Below are 20,344 nucleotides of genomic sequence, written 5' to 3' on the forward strand. Positions count from 1 at the left end.
TATTTAAAATAAAAAGTGGCTTTTGAAAAACGTAATAACAGAAGTGTGATTTAAAGAGCAACCCAGACAGTTTACTTTCAATAATATTGAACACGTTTTATTTTATTTTTAATGTTGCGGAATATATCAAATTCAACAAAACTGTAAGTTGTGCCAGAGAGTTAACATTGTATTATATATGAGTGTGTAGGTTTTCCACAAAGAAAAATTGGTAATTATGTTATATGATGTGTGAGATAAGAAAATTCAGATCGTAGTTTTAGCTGAGATGTTTCATACCAGTGTGTTTTTCATGTTTTACTTTTACTGTGGATTTCTTAAGCTAAAACAGTCAAACAGTCAAAGTCATGTCACAGCAGAGTTTATTAGCTTATTTTAAGAATAGCTTCATGTGGTCATTAAAAGTGTCCTGCACTTAGATGTACATACCTCAGGGTATTTTAGTTTTCTTCTACAGAGAGTAAAAAAGAATTAAAGTTGCATTACCAATTGATAGTAAAATGTGCACTATTCACTTTAAAATAGGGAGTGGTAGAATTTGAGTCATTTGTAGGGTTCAGATTACAGCTAACAATGTATAAACCAGCAGCTTCTGAGGTTTTGAAATAACAATTCTATAGGTCAAGTTATATTTTTTATAGATAAATCTATCTTAGTTCCAAACAAGAATGCACTTTGCCCATTTGAGCGTAGTGACATTTTATGTTCTTTATGATCAGTCCAATTTTATTTTACCCATTAAAGATCAGCAATGCGACTTCTGTTGTTTCTAAATCTGCATGCCCAAACTTCTTTCTTTGACCAAGTATTTACTATAAGAAAATTGGGAATTGTACATTTTTACATTACTATGACAATGTGTCAGCATCTGCATTGGAACTCAACTGTTCAGTGTAGGCCTACTGATTAATTTACACAAAGGCAATTACAGCTTAACCTTCAATTCCTCCAAATAATTAAAATATCATAGAGAAACAATATTTCTAATTACTTTTAACTCCATTCTGCGCCCTGGAAGCAGTTTTTCTACAACACCAAATCCGAGGTAAAAGCCTGACAAAAGAATTGCCTTAGAATATTTGTTTTACTTCTTAATTAATGTCCTAATTAAAACAAACAATACTACTAGTGAAAACATTTCCTTCTTATTATGCAACATGTTATATCAAGACTAAAGACTCCACACAACTGAAGGTTACAATATTAAGTGAACATCTACTGGAAACAATTGGCAATTCATACAGACATGGCTTACTGCTGCATCATTCGGTTGGGAGAAGAGAATAAAAATGTGGGATTTAATAAAGACTTAGTCCAAATAATAAACTGCTGAAATCAACACCAAAACACACTGATTGATAATGTTTTTTTTAAATAAGTCTTATTCCAAGCCACATTGTTTTGACAAAGTAAAATAACCATCTGCCCCGCATGAACACGCACTTTCACAAAGCTCCACAGTCATAACAAAATGCCACATGGGCCCAATCAGTCCTCAGAGCCTCATTGTAGGAAGTAACAAATTAGAAGTAGGATTCGAGTCCTGCTACAGAATAGCCCTCTATCAAAACATCCAAACAAATATTCCACCACGTCCAAACACACTGCAGCTCCACAGTCGGATATAAAGCCTGCCTCTATGCAGACCCTCCAACACAGCACAGCTGACGAGACTTACAAAGGCATACACTGAGTTACAACAGGCGTATGCTGAAAAGCACACCTAGAGGTATTGCAGAAACACACCAACCTTGAAAAGACAGGCAGCCGAGGTCCCCCCTACACATCTGACTCTAAACTCTGCACTGCTTTTGCCTGACCTCTGCCCAGGAGCTGAGTATGACGTATGTGTCTACCCTCTAACAGGACAACTAATGCTAGCACATGTACATCAGTATAAGATCACTGCTAGCGATGTTCACCCTACGTGTGGGACTTTGTTCCCCCTACATGTGGGACTTTGTTCCCCCTACGTGTGGGACTTTGTTCCCCTGTATTTCTGACCACTGGACAGACAGAGGAGACTCATGTGATGAAAAGTCACAAGTGGTCAGCATGTGTGTGTGAGGACGGGGGTAGAACAACACAGGAAGGTATTTACAGACGAGGCCTTAGGGTAATGCTGTGCAATCCTGAAGCGGTTTGGCCCCACATAAAGTTTAATGTAGAGTCACCGGTCAGGTTCAAGGCAGTATAAAAACCAGCAAATATGTAGCAAAATTACCACTGACCAACATTACCACATCCATCTTAACACATGTTTAAAAAATCTCATTGTTCTTCTGAAAGCCAGAAAATTCAACATTATTTAAAAATCACTCAGAAATATCCTTCCAATAGCACAATAAGTTTGTGAGGTAAAATTATTTTTAGGGGCTTGTTCCTGGTCAAAAAATAGTTGAGTTTGAATCTATTTTACTTACTGAGGTTTTAGTTAAAATATCTTAAGTCAACTTTTCAAGTTTCCAGTTAACATGTGATGTTTCTGTGCTTCGGCTACACGTTCTATGACGCCCTACGATGCATTATGAACATATGTATTATTTATTGTACTCTTCATATAGCACTGTATAAATATTGTTATTATCAAACACAAATATGCACACTGCTTTATAACAGCAAATAAAAACACATAATGTAGAGGATTATGAATGAGTGAATTTTAACTTCTATTATGAAGTGGGGATTGTACAATGTGTTTCACCAACATTTCAAATGTAATTCATAATATCAAGAAATGTTAACTGTATACAACTGTCCTTTTAAACATTTAACAAATGTTATTCACATAAATACCAAATACCAGACATTATTTAGTTACAAAAAGGGTATTTTGAAATAATAATATTTTTTGTGAACACACATGTAATGAGGAAGAAATGTGTATTTTTGTGTTCTGAAGGTCCCTTAGTGCCGTGTGTAAATTAATAAAGCACATTGAATGGAAACATTTTTTATTTCACTGAAAGAATGTCCTCTTTTTTTATGGACAACAGGATATGATGCCAATACATTTTAATTATCTGCCTTCTGTATGGTAGGATTTGGCTTCTAGGTTGAATCATCCCTCACTTAAAGATGGCAATAAAAAAATATACTTTCCTTTTCATTATCCTTTTCACTATGTTGGTTTTCATTGCATGTAATCCCTGTGGCGAAACAACCGTATTCCCAATAACACAGTGGTCACAGTTTCTATTGCATATAAAAAGTAGTTCATATTCTGAAACAGAAAATTATCCCCAAGAAGAAGAAAGTACGGGAAAATGTGCATTAACCAACATTTTATCTACAGAATAAATTATTTGTATTTTTGCTTGCTTCCGAATAGCTCCATTTGTAGATGTTAGCAGCTGTAACTGAGCGCTTTACCTAAGCACACAAGCATTTATCTCACTCTGACAGATTTACAGTCCATCTGTTAACATCACACCCAGTCGGCAAAGAGAGGACAATATGGTTTTCATCCTGTGCCAATACCATACTTGCTAAACGATAATCACCAGGAACATCACCAAAAATGTTGCCTTTTATTGCAGTGAACTAATTCAAGCACGGAGAAGGAGGCCAATGTTATTTTGTACATGTGGTTTCAAATGTATCAGCAGATGGACTGACAAGGACTAATTCAATAATCCAATACATATTGCAGTGTAACGGCACGATACAAAGAAATAGTAATCACATTGTTTTGTTATATTGTATGTATTTAGTTGATGTTATTACATGTTTCTAAAGTTTTGGAGTTAAAATGTATTGTCTTGACATTACAAAACCATCCTCTTTTTTGTAAGCTGCTGGGTGTAAGAGTTTATGTTTTAAATGAATTAAGAATAATTCATTTAAAAGCAAGATATCTTAGACACAGAAAAATCATGTTTTTACCTAAACTCCTTTTTGATTTCACTCTATTAACTGTAGAATTCTTTAACTTAATTTAAGTACATTTATGGGTTGATTCACCTGCTGTTTAGCAAATATGCTGTATCCTGCCACTGTGTGGTAGGGTAACAATCATGGCAAGGGAGACAACCACGCTGCAAAGGTGTTTGACAAAACACTTATTCCATGGCCCACTAGGTGGTGCAACATTGCCATTACTGGCCCTGACAGGTCTGACAGAAATGTACTGCCTGCCATAGGAGGGCACTTTGCTTATTTTGATTGGACAGTTCCTATCCAGCCTGTAAGAATGGGAGTCACTATGGTTACATTTTTTATACTGGGATCTACATATTGTGACTTATAATGTTGTGTTACTTTAGGCATTTCCTTATAAATAGTTGGCTTAACCTTATATAAGGACAGAGTGCTCGTTGCATACAACACATGGATAGACAAATGTAAGACAGAAACATGCATACAATTTCACATGAACTTCAGAATATGTGACTCAAGACACAAATCAAGAAGACACCATGCAACTCTAGCTCTTCCCAATTATGGCAAAACAGTTACTGACATTCCAGATCCTTAATTTAACTTTTCAACAAATCAGACACGTAGCTGTGCCTGCATAGTCGACACATCATGCTCTGAGGGATGGTTTCATGGGGCGGGTACGGGTGAGGAAGCAGGGTCAGCTTGCTCCACATTTGGCACAGTTGCAAATGGGAGGATCCTGATTTATGGCACTCTAGCAATGGGTGAAGTATCTTAGGGAGATACGGTCTGGCCCCTCATGACCATCATTACGCTGGTGCATCAACATTAAGGCATCAATTTGATTCATCTTATGTTTCTCTGATGAGGCCTGTAAAATGGTCAGATTTATGACAGGGATCAGTCACAGGTTTTGTATGATATTTCAAGTTTGTGAGGCAACTAGAATGCCGGCCTTGGCCTATCACTGTCAAATAAACCTATACATTTACATGCCTCACATTAAGTCATGTATCGACTCACACACTAACACAGATCAGACCAAGATACTTGAAATTCAACCCAAAGACGCTAAGCTGTAGAAAAATATATTACTCCATTAGTCTCTCGCTTACATATGGTAGCTGTAGGTGATCTTGTTTCAACCATTAGGACAGCGTAACACGGGATATTGGGGTCAAAGAGAAACATACAGGTCAAAGAAACCTTCTGACTTGACAGCTGCCGCCCAACTGTGAAACTTTAAAAGCATTCCAAAAAAATACGTACCCTAGCAGGAAATCTGCAATTAGTCTTTAAAGCTCTGCTGACACAGTGCCCACGTGAGGACTTTAGAGGGACACCTGTTATGAATATGGCAGGAAGCTGTATTTTAAACAAGATTAAATCAAACCGGAGTGAAGAAGAGTCTTTTACAACAACACAAAACATGTTTGGTTTTTTGCCTGATCGAAAATGTGCTCAGCATGGACTTTCTAAGGCAAATCATCATAGCCTTCATATGTCACCCATAAATTCCAACACCCGTTTTTCTGATAGACGATCAACACTTGCTTGTCTATTCCAGCCTATCAGGTGTTCTGTGGTCAATTTAAAGATGAGTGTGCTGATAAAAGCTAAGAAAAGCTCTCCAGTTACCTGGGATCTGCTGACATTGAGTGTCAAACTGGGTGCTGAGAGCTGGGGGCCAGGTGACTAAGTCGCCAAACTTTTTTTTTTACTTTGGACAGGGTGACATCAGAGAACCATCTGGCTTGTCAAGAATGCTGCCAGCACAATGAAGGATGGCGTCCCCACAGGCCGGAAGAGAAAGACTGCACTCAGGACTTCTAACAACTCATCACAGTAGGCAGAAGCTGGGAAAAGAACAGTCCCTTTATCATCTAGTCATAAACAAACGGAGGTAACGTTATAAAGGGGAGAATTTCAGGAAAAATTGTGCGCCTACCTGTAAATCATCTAAAAATGAAAATTTCTCAAGCAAGTTAATATTCAAGTTGGATTGGAGGAATATTTGCCAGGTAAGGATTCAAGCACAGGAAGCATCACACCCAGAGGTGAAGTAATATTGGGAATGGGGGAGGGATTTTGTCAGCTTTGACAACTGAGCCGGACCAGCCATTTTTCTTGCTGCTCTTAAATAGTTATTTATAGCATTGCCTACATACATTTATTTTCCATCACTGGCTGTTGTGCATTCAAGTGACACAATAAAAGCCTATAATTTTGTTTAGGAAATCCTGTAGTAAAAGGCATATTAATAAAAACAATTCCATCCTCAGTCTAAATTATGCTAATTTGTTATATTTGCGAGCAGCTGCAGGGTATAGTAGGAGCCCCTAGCAGGAGTCTTCCCCAGCAGTGGTCAGCAACATCGGAGCTATATTGGGGTACAGGGTGACGTTGCAATGATTTCCAAAACCCCTCGTACAGTTCTTCTTCCCTTCCTTCCTTTCATATCCCCCTATCTCCATGTTCTTACCTCACTTTCACACATCTCCGTCCAAAGCAAGCAGTGCATTTTGCCATCTGTCACTGCCTTCTCTTACCAATCAAACTAAATTGTGTTATTCCTCTAACTGACTTTCCAGCCAATAGCAGTATGACTTCCTTCTTGCCTCCCATCATTTAAAAAGGTAACGCAATGAATTTCCCTTAACCACAATTTAGACTAACCTTTGTGTTTCCTGCCCTAAATCAGTTATCAAACTAAACGTATAGTTTACCTTTTTATACATCTGAGAATATCGTGTTCTACTTGCATGGTATTATTTGGGGAACTAAGGTTCAACGAATAGAGTCAGCCCTTTTGTGTTGAAAAGTACAAGTTGAAAATGACATTTCTAAAAATGTTATGCGTGTTCCTCGGTAATATTAGTCAAATGCAAACCGGTCTCGATGAAGACAAAGTAAAAGAAAGAATGGCCATTTAGGTGACTATTATTCAATATTGAAATGACTATTAATGTAAATAATACATTTCTAATGCTTTTATTGTAAAATAGGTTGAATTGGTTTTATATTTTAATTGCATTTTAGTTGTTAAGTTTCCATAAATGGTGAAGACTGTCACTATGGATGGATTTCACCCAAAATGTGTTGAGTATATTTTAGTCCTTTTAAATTAACAATAAAAATGGATTAGTATGGTTGTCTACTGTGTATTGAAGTCCTGAAATACAGTTTTATGCTATCCCCTTAGCATAGTGAAGACAACAGATGGGTGAAAGATTTGGGGGGAAACAGCCAATCGCACTAACACACATGTTGGACACAGTGCAGGTCTGACAGTGACAGGGAGGGCACTGCAGCCATATGGCTCAACATGTCTCAACCCAGGAAGCTGCCGGCATCACAGGCTGCTCAAATATCCATTAGTGTAAATTACCCAAACAATGGAAGGGAATAAACTCAGGAACATTTACAACAGATGCTCTGCAGAACCTCCGAAATCACGCAGGTGGAAAAAGAGAAAGTCATCCAGCCAAACCTCAGTGTAAGTGGGAAATCCGCTTGAAAGCTGGTGGACAGAATGGGTTTAGCTACACCCTGAGAAATGACGAACAAGAGATTTCTCTGCGTAGTGTGGTCATTGAAATAAAACACATTCATAAGAAAGTAACAATAAAATGACACTGCTCATTTAGTTTTATTTTATGATTACAGGGTTAAGGTTTTACAAACTAGCTCAACTTTCATACACTGATAATTCCAAACTACAAATTGAAAACAAAAACAATTATTTTCCCCGGAGAAACTCGACTGAGGAAACTGCCAGAGCTGCCAGGGTTAGGGGTATGCGTGTCAGATCTGAAGAAAAATGACATGGTAGGATTTGATTCATTTTACACTATTTATTTAGAAAGCTGTGTCAGATCTTTTTAGTTGATCTTAAGTTTACTATCTGCGAGGAGGAAATATCACACATCTTGCAGGAAGAAAGAAAGTTTATGATCTTCAATTTTCTTATTGATGAGCCATTTTCTGCTGTATCAGAGCTGTTCTAGACCTTCACATAAACAGTTTGTAAATGTTCTGTGCCGTGTACACTGTGCCTTTACCAGTTTTACAAAACTGCTTATGTTACTCAGAGAAAGGTGTGAGGGAGAGATCATATCCATATGGGCGGTATAATTATAGCCAATTACTTAATAACAGCTATGAGGGAAGTCAGAAGCCATCACATGTGCTCGCCAGACTCCCTGAGGTGCAATTGATCACTTGGGAAATTATTTGGTCTTGTTTTTGACCTTGTGCTGACAAACGGAGACCTTCCAGGCCACTTCCGTCATCACACCGGGTATTTTAGGAGGCCTATTAGTATGACTAATTTCTAATCTGTTGGTCAAACTGCCAGGGATGAAAGCATTGCTCTATCATTTTCTGTTGTTGCCTGTTCAATCACCCTTTAAAGATTTTTGTTTAAAAAAATCTTTGCAATATTTTTTTCTTCAACAGGTGCATCTGTTCATCCCTATATGACACTTCCTTATAGCATATTAGTAGTGCAGATGATAGAGGCCAGAAATAGATCTTGATCACGGACTAAGCACTTTTAATTTTGGAAATGGGGAGTTTATGAATGCGAAAGTGTCTTTAGGATATATAGGAGGAACGTCATTGAACTCCTATTCATTGTAGACCCATATGCATACACAAAACGTGATCATGTTAAAACAAAGCATGTTAGCTGTTGATCTTGTTATGTAGGCAGGGCAACTGCTAATAAACTAGTGTGACACCAACTAATGTGTTATATATAATAGTTTGTTATTATATACTTGTTTGGTAAAGATTTCAGAGGGTGTACTCAGTCCAATATGCCTGCCTCAAGTAAGCTATAAACTATAGCTTCCACCAAAATCTCAAACCAACCGCAAAGTAATTATGTGGAAATATGCAAATACACTGCAATCTTTTCTGACATTGTTTGGATCCAAGAATAAGTGTGCTCACACCTCTATGTTTTCTTCTAACCCAGTGTGGGTGAGTATGAGTACACAAATATGCATGCATTTGGTCAAAAAGTCAAAGTAGAGAGAAATGGTTATAAAAAAAATGAAGGAGACAGAGTTACAAAACAGTGATGAGTCAATTGTAATGATACAAATTGGATTACTCTGCTTTGAATCACTATCATGTGCCATTAATCCACATGATCAATGAACTCTAAGAACATAGCTATTAAAGCTCTTAAGCAATTTAACTAGGGACTATCTTCCATTGAGATCAAACCAGTTGCAGCTCTAAATTGGGCCAGTAGTGTAAAATTAAGGGGCCAGTGGCCCTTTTTCCATTCCTATTCCCATCCTTGACTTTGGACTTCTTTTTGACAACTGAAATCATGCATGGTTGTGACTCCATTACAATGACAATGTCCACAGACAGATTACAACCAGGTAAGGAGTACTTAAAACAGCTTCTGTTGTATCTCCCGCTCCAGGAGCACATTTTGCCATTATAACACAGACTCAGAATGTGAAATCAATACCAGCATTGCTGTCGTGGCTGATAATTATAATCTTAACTCCAAAAATTCTGATTTACTTTGGTCTCAACCTTTCTATTACATTCATAAAATGATAATAGATGTCCTAAGTAAATGGTTTTGTGTTATGTTAAGTCTGTCTGTCGCTGTGATTCCAGAAACAGTAAAAACGCTTTGTGCCTCTTTTGTTGTCTGCACACACATTTTACATGAATTCAAACCAAAACCTGCTCGAACATGATGGGTCAGTACTTTGTGGACCACAAACTGAAACAAAATCTGTTGCCTAGGTAATCTGCATTCATACAAAGATTTTTTTGTTGAAATTACTGGTAAACAGATGCATTGTGAATGTATATTTGTTTGGGAAGCATTCATTAAGAAGTGCCATCAATTCATTTTCTGTAATGGCAAATACATCTTGCCATGGTGCCATGGTGTTTGATTACAGAAAGAAATATACAAAGCGGTCTTGGTGAAAGATTGAGTGGCTCTTACTAGTGGCAATGTGGTCTCACGAGAGTCCCTCTTCCTATTGCTGTCGTGCTCAGTCCATTTAAATGTAATCCATGAATATAAATCGGTTCCAAAGTTCTTTGGGATCCCACTGGTGTCAAATCTGCAGCTAAAGAGTGAAATGAGTGGTTGGGTAAATGTGTTACTGTAGCGGCAGTGTCCCTTTAACGCAGAAGTTGTATTCTGTACAGGAAGCCGGACATACAAATGTTAACATAGAACTCTGCTCTCACTTCATCAACAGAAAAACACTGAACACAAAATAATCAACATTAAACCAATTTACCGAGGGAGGTCTGAAAAAGGGCCTTGCTTGCAGCTGTTTAACGTGCATGATTTGAATTCAATCACTTATGCACACTCCTGACCGTCAGCATTCGAGCCAGCAGTTGTGTGAAATAATAACGTGACTGGTGAAGACACATCCCTAAATGAGTAAGTTAGTAAATTAAATGCAGATGTTCTCAATCTTGAATGTATTTTGTGGTCTTATTTGCGTTTTTCTGGTCATTGTCCTGCTTGATTATCTTAAAATTGGGGGCTAAAATATAGCTACGAGTCTTGCACTTCTCACCTAATCTGAATGAAAACTGCAAGCCAGCATTTCAACATGAAATATCATAACGTTATTCCTAATGTAAAGGGCTTGAGCGATTCCATAAAATGAAAACAATATAAGACAACATTAATATCAATGTATTTTTTTCTGACTGAACTGAATGTAAATAACCAAAGAACAATAATTCAGGCATTTGTTATTTATCGACTATCAACCTTTATTGTGTCAGAACAAGGGATGCTGGTCTCAACGGGCAATAACTCTACACATTGTCCTGTTATCCATATCAGCCTATTTCTGTCCATTAACACTGGCATATACCATATCAAATGTTGGAATTGTATAGTAATATATCAACCTCTAACTCACTACAAGACCCTCCTTCACAGTATTCCAGTCTGCTGATAAATGAAAGTAGGGAGGGTTGTAGGGTGTGTTGGGGACATGGCATGTCCATGATTTACACACTCCCCACCTGGTGCCCCCATGACAACCTACCTTTGCATGTGTCAGACAGAAAGCAGTCTTTACAATCTACTGCCCCATCCCAGCTTTCCATTTTACCTCAGCAGGGGGACAACAAATAGGAACAGTTTGAAAAGCAACATGAGCAACCATATTACATGCCCAACTGAATCCTAATACAACCACAAATCACCAGACCTCTTCAAACTGCCACTCACTGCAACACATATACATGAGTGTGGAGAAGTGTGAACATTGATGATAAGACATTATTTGCTCAATGTATATGAAACTCTTCTAGATAGAGTTTAATAGTTTGGTGAAATCAGAAAGGCGGTTAATTCCATTGAGTAAGACTGAAGATGGTAATGGCAATCCTTTGACGGAAAAGCATCGTTACTTCCTTGTGTGAAACTGCTGAACCCAGACCCATAAATCTGGATCTGTGAGACATGCACAACGAAACACGTGAAAGCTTGTTTTAGAACCTGCACATGTCACTTTACTACCCAAATAACAAACAAGTACATTTAGCAATGCTGATGGAATAATCACACATGGTCTAGCACCACTATCATGATATACCACTGTAATGATCCTGCACACCTATATGTAATGCTCAGCGGCACACTACCTTAAAATATAATCTATGTACTGCAAACTTTACAAGCCAATGTGTGTGCTGATGGAAAATCTACCTCCAGCAGCTGTCAACCAAACTCAAGTGAAGCGTCCTGAACTTCTGGTTCTGCTGAAGTCTACTGGCCCTGAACTCATCAAGTCCATAGGCTGTATAACGTTGTTGAAAATAACAAATTTGGATGGCTGACATTGACCCACGTCAAAAAGATCTTATATTACACAACAAAACCTTTTATATACTTCACAGTTTATCTATTACAGTGATTTAATAGTAGATAGATTTACGTGTGGCAGTGCTCAGATGAGAATATGGCATGGTGACCAACATGAATTTGCCAAAATTTCTTTTTAAGAAGTTGCCAAATTGCAAGGGATAAAACTGTTGACCTTGCGGCCAGATTTTACTACGTGGGTCAAATACCAATGTTTAATCACCTTCACCCTTGGACCATATATACCCCTAAATGCCAGCTTACCAGAAACAGACCAACGTCTCTTAAGGCAAAAGAACAGCCCCCCTCGTGGTACTGCTAGTTGTCGATCAACTGCTTAAAAATTCAGAGTGAGAACGAGGCACATAGCCTTGTCACTGAAGTGTGTCCAAGTTTTTTAGGGCACCGTGCATCACACCATCAAGGAATAAAACATATTGACAAAGTTTGAAGTAGGCTTGACAAATTATCAAAAATTTGATAGCGCTTAAACCTCAAGCTGTTGACTCCCCCACCCCGCCCATGGGAAGATGATTAAAAGCCGGTTTAAAGTACTGACACCCCATGAATCATATTTCACTAAGTGATCATTTATGTGGTGATTATGAATAACTTTAGGACACAATTATAACGCCCGCCTTGCTTCCTTGCCTGCATGGTTTTCCCTCCCTTTCATGGCCGAGAGGATGAGCCTGGCATCTATGCTATTATGGACCTAAACATAGCCAGCCCTGCTAAAGGGATGATGGCCACTTGACAGTGATACAATTTCAGCTCTAATTTAATATATCACTAGCTCTCTTTTGATCTATGTACCTGTTTCATTTAAAATACTTAATTTATGACGGACTGTATATTGTTGTGTCTTATATCCGTATATTCCTATGCCTGCATACATTCCAGTCATACATTTCTGAGCCCTGTGTTTTCCAAGATGAGAAGGGGTTGTATTTAGAAAGAGTTACACCACATAGTCATAGAACAGTTTTGATAGTTTGTGGCAGATAAGTTTACAGAGTGTTGCCCTCAGACATGAAGTAGTACACACACACATGTAGCAAACACAAACACACAGGTTATTGTGTTCAAGTTAAAGGTTATATGCTTTACAGATGCCACAATACTGGGCTCTTTGTCCCCTCTGAGCCAATGCAGAGGTTATACGGAATGTTTTCAAATATACAGCATGAAGTATTAGGCATTAGTGTTAACAACTTCATATATTACACACAAAAAATATTCCTGGGGTGAAGGACAGACGAAAGGGGGACCGACCAGATCAGCGCACATTTCTCTTGGGTGTATGTGTGTTAGTGTGTTGCACCTTTGTCTGGTGGAGGTACTGTACATTTGATTTCCTGTTTTCTGGTCCTGTCACCGTGTGGACCAAAGCAAAATGCCTTTGGGGTGAGCACACCTGCTACAATCTCCCCGGCCTCAGCTGTTGGTGCCGGCCTAACAGAGCAGAGCGGCTGCGAGAGACTTTAAACAGGGGGTGGGTTTATGTGTCACTGTGATGCCCTTACTCTTCTGTTGGTAAACCTGGAGGGCAACATGCTTCCTAAACATTCTCTCTCAAAAGGCTTTTGAGAGGGCCCAAGTGATGTGACATTTTGTAATCTGCACATGGTGAAAAACTGAAGACGACATTTGAGAGAAAGCTTGTTTATTCTCCTACATTTGTTTTAATTGTTCAAGTCTCACTAACAGATTTACCCTTTCCAGTTGGATGGTTAGGATACAGGACTTATTTAATATAAAGATATATCTCTGACAGGTTAACATAAAATTATGAAATCTATATATAAAGCCCAACTGTTCAGTTTATACAGTATATACAGTTGGGCTATATATATATATATATCTGGATTTCATTAATATCTGTAAAGAAACTCAAATAACATCAAAACATTAATGAATAAAGATATACACATCTCAGTAGAAACCCGAGCAAAAGCTGTTCATTTGACAGAGCCTTCATGCTAAACAGTCTTGTCCTGCTTTTTAAAAGTAAGAAGTTCAAAAAATCAAATAGCAATTGGAATAATTGCCATAAGTCAGAGAGAGGAAAACACTGACACAAAACGAAGAAGCCTTTGTATGAAATGTTCAAAATAAAACAAAAATAAAACATAATATAACTGGATTGTGTAATAATATTGTTCGCCATTTATAAGATCCTATCTTATCGGACCTTAGTCTTTCAAAAACAAAGTCCTTATCCATACACAGAGATAAACATATAAAACATATGAATTTAACATCTAATGATTGTTTTTTTAAATGTTGTTTTTCTAATTTATGACCAGCCTTCCTAATATTTACCAAGGGGCAGTGCACTTCATTAGTTTCATATGAACAACCCTTTAAATTTAGATTGTGGTTGCGCAGAGAACTTTAGACTGCCAGCTCACATAAAGCTTTAAGAACTAGGAAGATAGTGATGAAGCGCTGATCCCCAAGGACCTGATTGATTGTCTTCTGTAGCTTGAGCTGAGGTCAACCCCTACGTGATTTTCCAGAGTTGAAATGTCATAAAAGTAACTCAACGACCCCTTTAGCTATAACTATACATTTTTATTCTAAAAGTAGAGATATTACAGACACAATATGTTTACAGTATATTCACATTCCCCAAAATGTCACAGCTGCACTGACAAATGATTTCACTGCGATGTGAGGAAACTCTGAAACAGAACTACAGAAAGAAGCGTTTGGAGCCGTGTGAAAAACTGCAACATGAAGAATATTGTAGTAATCTCTCTTAAAAACACATAATTGGTTTTTGTGATAGACATTAGACACATTACACCAAAGCTTCATATTGTATTAATATTGTACAAGCTACATGTTTACGGCACAATATCAGAAGACTACTATGCCACTTGAGTTACATTACAGCTTCATTTATGGTGGCCACAGATCAAATCCCTGAAACTATTATGATTTTGGATTAAGTGGTGTATCCCACTCAAGCCTTTCCAAATGATGTGCAAATCTCATTGGTACATATATACGGATGGAAATATTTGACAACACTCTTATCTCATTGCTTTATTTTAATGTTGTACGGTGTATAAACACATTTAAGCCGCTTTATCTCTGTCAACTCCCATTGTTCCAGATAGTTAAGTCTGCTAAGTCTACCAACTCAACGCCTGTAAACCCCTTTCCACTGGTACATAATAATACTGTATGCTGCAGGTTGAAACCGGAGACAAAAAATCTACATTAATGGTGGATATTTGCTGAAGTTAATAAATCATCACAAGTTTAACATATGTATATATAATATATGTCTGATATAGCAGTAAAATGGTAGCCAAAAAGCGTCAAACTTTTAATTGATGTATACATTAATAGACATGTTTCGTTGGGTATTGTTCTACGTTTGTATGTGACTTAAGTTGATCTACCCATGAATGTACAGAGTCACCCATATTAAAATGCGAGCATGACGTCACCTGGAACATTTTAGAAATGGTGCTGGCAACTTTCACTACAAAAAGAGTTTGCAACATGTAACATCCAACTTTATACAGAGAGGTTCATGCACCTGCCACTATAATTGAATCTGGAAAAATAAGATAAGAAATTGAAGGGAATGGGATATTGTTTATCCACGGTACATTGTTGTGATTTAGGCTGAATATTTCTTTTAAAATGTTACCACGGGATGCACCTAGACTTGATTGCTGTCAGTACAAAAAAGGACAGACCTGCCCCTGGTTACAATGAGGCCACAGAGGCACATCCCTGGTGCCGAACAACTGTCAGCCATTTAACATCAAGATTAGCAACAGTTGCTACTACGTGTCAACACAGCAATGAAAACATGGTTAAGGTGGTTGTGTGGGAGGAGAGAGTAGTAAGTCTAGAGGAGGTGACACAATGAATATACAAGCAAAAGGAGAGATAACTCTTCTTACCTAAAAGTAACACCAGGCCATAACTAACCTGCTACTACTATAGTTAACTAATGAAAAGAGCTGCTGCTAAAGATTACATCTCTTAAAATACTTTTTATTTAGGAGGCAATAGACACATGCAAAATTGTTTATACACTGCCTTTCCTTTTCGTAAAAACCGGCTAGCCCGTATGGGTAAACTGTAAACCAGTAATGACTTTCAGAATTAAAAGGAAAAAAACTTGTATCCAACTTTAAGTAAAAAAATAAAAAGACTCACTGCATTTGTTTTGCTTAAACAAATTCAATGGATTTCAAAGGAGAGCCAAAGTCACAGAGCAGTGAAGCCGGCTCACAAATCAATCTCAACATCTAAGTCCAGGCAAGCTTTAGGGCAGAGCGGCATTAGGTGGAGGAAAGCTCATCACATAACCTATTGTTAATGACCTGCTGTGGGATGGGAGTGACTTCCTCAGTCACGTTAGGTTACGTTTGGAGATTTGATCTAATATTTTGAAATACTTAACCACATACCAAGTAAAACACACAGCGATACATGGACAGATGGACAGATCACAGATCAGTTACTGAACATAAAATAAATAAAACACGTTCTATCACACCTATTGTCAAAAGCAAAAAATCTTCATAAATGATAGCAACAAATTCAACTAACAAATATTGTCAAAGAATTTAGATTTTAAAAAGGATAAAGGTAATGCTAGGTGATGGAAACAATGTTTGAAAAATCACCTATTCATTTTATAGTAAGACTATTATTCATTCATAAGACAAAGGACTGAAGAGAATTAACTACTTTTTGACACAATAAAGAGCAAATAAACATCAAAAAGATGTGGTTTATGGTGCTTTACAGCAAAAGGCTCCTTTGTCTCAAAAGGGCAATAAAATAGCATTTGTTGCCCTTAGGTTGCGCCATGAAACGTGGTGAGGCTTTTTGCTGTTCAACAGCTCGAGAAAAAACTCTACCCCATAAACACAAAGTGTGACCCCCAATGAAACAGAATGAATGACCAAAAATCTGAATGCAAGAGATTTACCTTTCCTGTGGCATTTTCACACGTCAGTGTTCAAATGAAGAGCTTTACAGATTGCAACACAAGGTAAAAGTTGCGTTGACGCCTTTGCCTCCTGTGACATGTTGCCAGAGTGATATAGAGCTGGCAGGTGTGAAATAGCGGTAAGACGAGGAAAGTGAAATAGGAAAAACAGGGAACGGATAAGTGCTAATGTGAAAATGACCAGACAATCTCTTTGACCCCAAATCTGTTCAACTATCAATCAAAGATTAATCATCAAATCCAAAGGAAAAACCAGACTTCAATTCTAGCCTTTTGGAGCTTTTAGTTCACCTATTATTAAATGAATACAAATTGTATTCGCTTACAAAAAGTCAGATTGGTTGTAATATTTGTTGGCCTGTTCGGAGAGTGACAGGTTTTTATATAATTTACTTGTAAAAACATGTAGACCACACATTATCCTGGAACAAGATCACTAAAAAGAGCCCGAGGTGTTGAGATGGAAACTATGCAACTCTGATTTTAAACAGAAAATCAAACAAGGTCCCTGTTGCAGTAAAAAGGGGATACTAGGAGAGGATGTAATAAAACTGAAATACATTATTAAAAAGGGGGAGTGTGTAAATAAAAGAGAAAGCTTGTCTCAACACAAATGTTATTGGACTCTTTTTTTATGTTTCATGCAACTATTTACTATGGGCATATACCATTTGACTGATAATATGAATTTAGTTATATCTAAATGTGGCTTAGTATTATATTGTTTGTCTCTTTTATAATTGTTATAATATTTTAGGATGATTATTAAATGTTGTGCTTTCTTTTATGAAGCCTAGCTGCAATTGTAATCTATTCATTTTGAAATTAATAATATTGTAATCCTTTTTCCTCACTAACAAGTATTGCAATCTTAAAAACAGAATGACTTTATTTCACTTAACTGCCTAGATTGTAAGTTCAGTGTATTTGCAATGTCAAGTCAATCATTACGTTTGAGTGTAACTGTATTATTTGCAATAACAGCAACTAAAATGAAATGGAAACTGACCGATTTAAATTATAATTGCATAAACATGTTACCTGAATATGGCTTTGAGCAGCTTTGTATTAACGGAACTGTTATTGTGAATATTTCTCAGACAAAACCTTAGAGAACCTTGCTGAATATCATGTGTTGCTGTATATCCTTAATTGGTTTATCTAAATTAAGCTGCAGAATGAAAACTCCTTGTTCGGACCACTGTCACCTTTTACTTGGTCGCTTAGCAAGTAATATAATTAAATGTTGCCACAAGAACACTTTCACACAAAATACACAACTATACTTGGCTCTTATTCCCTCCCATAACCACTAAAGCCAGTTTACAGTAGCATAAAGAAGAATCCAGAATACATTTCACTCGACAGTACGGCTGCAAAGGACTACAGTCTTTGATGGTGAAAATCTGGTGTTCAATCTTTGAGACAAATAGCCTGTTTGCCTCCATTAATGTCTGCTCAAGGAGGCAAGTCTTTCCTATAATACACAATACTGCTCAGAACCTTTTTTGTTGGATTGCGATTTAGCTGCAAGATGTGTAAGCCACTTGAACTAACGCAGTGCTGAGATACAGCTTTATAGAGAAAAGCTGCGAGACTGAATGAACGGCCTGGACATGTTTTCACGGCTAGAGGCTGGACTTAAAAGACTTTACCAGATGCCTTTGTGTTTCAGATGTTAGATCATAATTTTGCAATTAACATCTTTTTTATAATTACGACAAAATCTACAGATCTTCTAGAGAAGATGTGGTATTTTTGAGTAAATGATAAATGAGTTTGGAGGTTCTTTGTAGGTTTTGCCTTTCAGTAAAAAAAAGAGCATATTCTTTTGATTTAACTGAGAAAAACTGATTTCAATTGATCACAATATTCACCTAAAAGTTGCTTGTGTTTAACATAGTTTTACAGATTGAATGTTCATTTCTGTATTTTGAATAAGTACTATTTCCCTGTGGAAAAAAGATACAGATGTTTAAGAAAGATAACATAGCAGCATGTAGTAGTTAGGTATATTATATTAGAATACGTCAAACACATTTATATTCTCATGTGATTGTTGAACCATTTTTTGAATTATTGTAGCTTGTTTAATTCACAAAGTAATTGTATTATATTCTCCTTGATTAAGATGATGCATGTAATTTTTGTGAATTGTCAAATAAAATGTAACTTTGCACCACGTCCCAAATGTATCTCTCTTTGGAAAAAAAGATGACCAAAGATTGATTTGATGGCAGATATCATCGTTTTAACATTTTCTGGTCAAAATGTTTAGGAACTAAGAAAAAAGGACAACTTATCTGATCAGTTGTGCAACTTTTGTCAGTTGCAAATTACCATGATATTTGTGTCACCTTTAGAGTGGCGGTCTAAGGGCCAGTCTTTACAATTGACAATTGATAATTCAAATTCACTTAAATACTAACTTAAAAGGACAAAGTTTTGAGGGATACTGCAGAATAAAGTTGAATTGATATTTAAATTAACACCGTTTAACACCGCGTGAGATTTCATGCAAGTGGACATTCAAGCACATATCAAATATATTTTCAGCAATAATTCCCATCCCTTGCAAAAGCATTGGAAGTTAATGTGTATTCATGAATGCCATCACCCAAATCCCTGTGGAACAAATACATGTACATCTGTCATACATTGAGCACCAGACATGTGCTTTGACTGTACACACCTTGTGATTTTTAGGGTGGATCTAACTTTCTCTTACCTCTGCAAGAGTTCACTGGTTGTCCCAGGGGGATATCCACCACTTTGTCCTTTTCCCAGCATTTTTGTATGGTCTCTCTCGACCCTCTCAGAGATACTTGTCCGATCCCAAGCTTGATGCATGGCAAAACAAACTCCCTAGCACCACCTGCAGCCTTAACAGCCCCCCTCAAAAATAACCCCCACAGTTAAGACAGCAAATCCTAATGGGTCAACCTTCTGTGCCAGCTCTGTTTTTCTCTCCCCTTACTTGCATGGTCAGATGACAGAAAGCCCAGCAGGAAGGGAAAGAGCGGCTGCCGAGCTTCAGCACCACTCAGCTACTCCTGATCGACAGCTGCAAAGGCAGCAAAGCGCCCTTTAGCGTCTTCTCTCCAACTCTCTTTCCCTAGAAAACTACCCAATCTACAATTACAGGACGCTTCTGCACTTCCCCTCTTCTCTCCAGTGTCAAAAGATGGGGAAACCAGTTCAAAGCCTCTTCCTAGGGAAACAGGAGGTTGACTGATTGAAGTTTAAGAGGGAAAAAGAGAAGAGGTGGGCTCAGGGGACGGCAGAAGGGGGGTGAGTAGAAAGGGACCAAATGGGAGTCCCTGCCCGGGACAGCTTCACGCGGCACAACAACAGGGAAAAGAAAGTCCCCCCCTGCCACAACTGATTATCACCTCCACAGTCATACCCAAACACACACCCACAGACACACACTACCTCACATATTCTGGCCAATGAAGGGATTCACTGGGGTTCTGGGAATGCAATCAGTCACTCAGTAGGTGTCGTGATCAATTTAGCTGCTGAATCATCGGAGCAGTCCGTTCTCCAGCCCCTGGAACACAGCGTCAGATTATTCACATTTTGCAATG

General features: G+C 37.7%; 1 protein-coding gene across 3 annotated transcripts in view; it reads right to left on the minus strand.

Annotated features, from left to right (window-relative positions):
* rbm20 (RNA binding motif protein 20) overlaps positions 1 to 19,667 on the minus strand; it is a 40,336-nt gene extending 20,669 nt beyond the window's left edge. For 2 of the 3 annotated variants that reach the window (XM_063883975.1, XM_063883974.1), the window contains exon 1: positions 19,483 to 19,667. In XM_063883975.1, the coding sequence (XP_063740045.1) occupies positions 19,483 to 19,604 (122 nt within the window). In that variant the 5' untranslated portion in view covers positions 19,605 to 19,667. Of the gene's footprint in view, positions 1 to 1,750; positions 1,924 to 19,482 lie in introns of those variants that run through there. The other variant, XM_063883976.1, reaches the window with a different exon arrangement.
* Between the last annotated feature and the right edge of the window lie 677 nt (positions 19,668 to 20,344).

The sequence above is a fragment of the Eleginops maclovinus genome, chromosome 5 (genome assembly GCF_036324505.1).
Source record: "Eleginops maclovinus isolate JMC-PN-2008 ecotype Puerto Natales chromosome 5, JC_Emac_rtc_rv5, whole genome shotgun sequence".
NCBI lineage: Eukaryota > Metazoa > Chordata > Actinopteri > Perciformes > Eleginopidae > Eleginops > Eleginops maclovinus.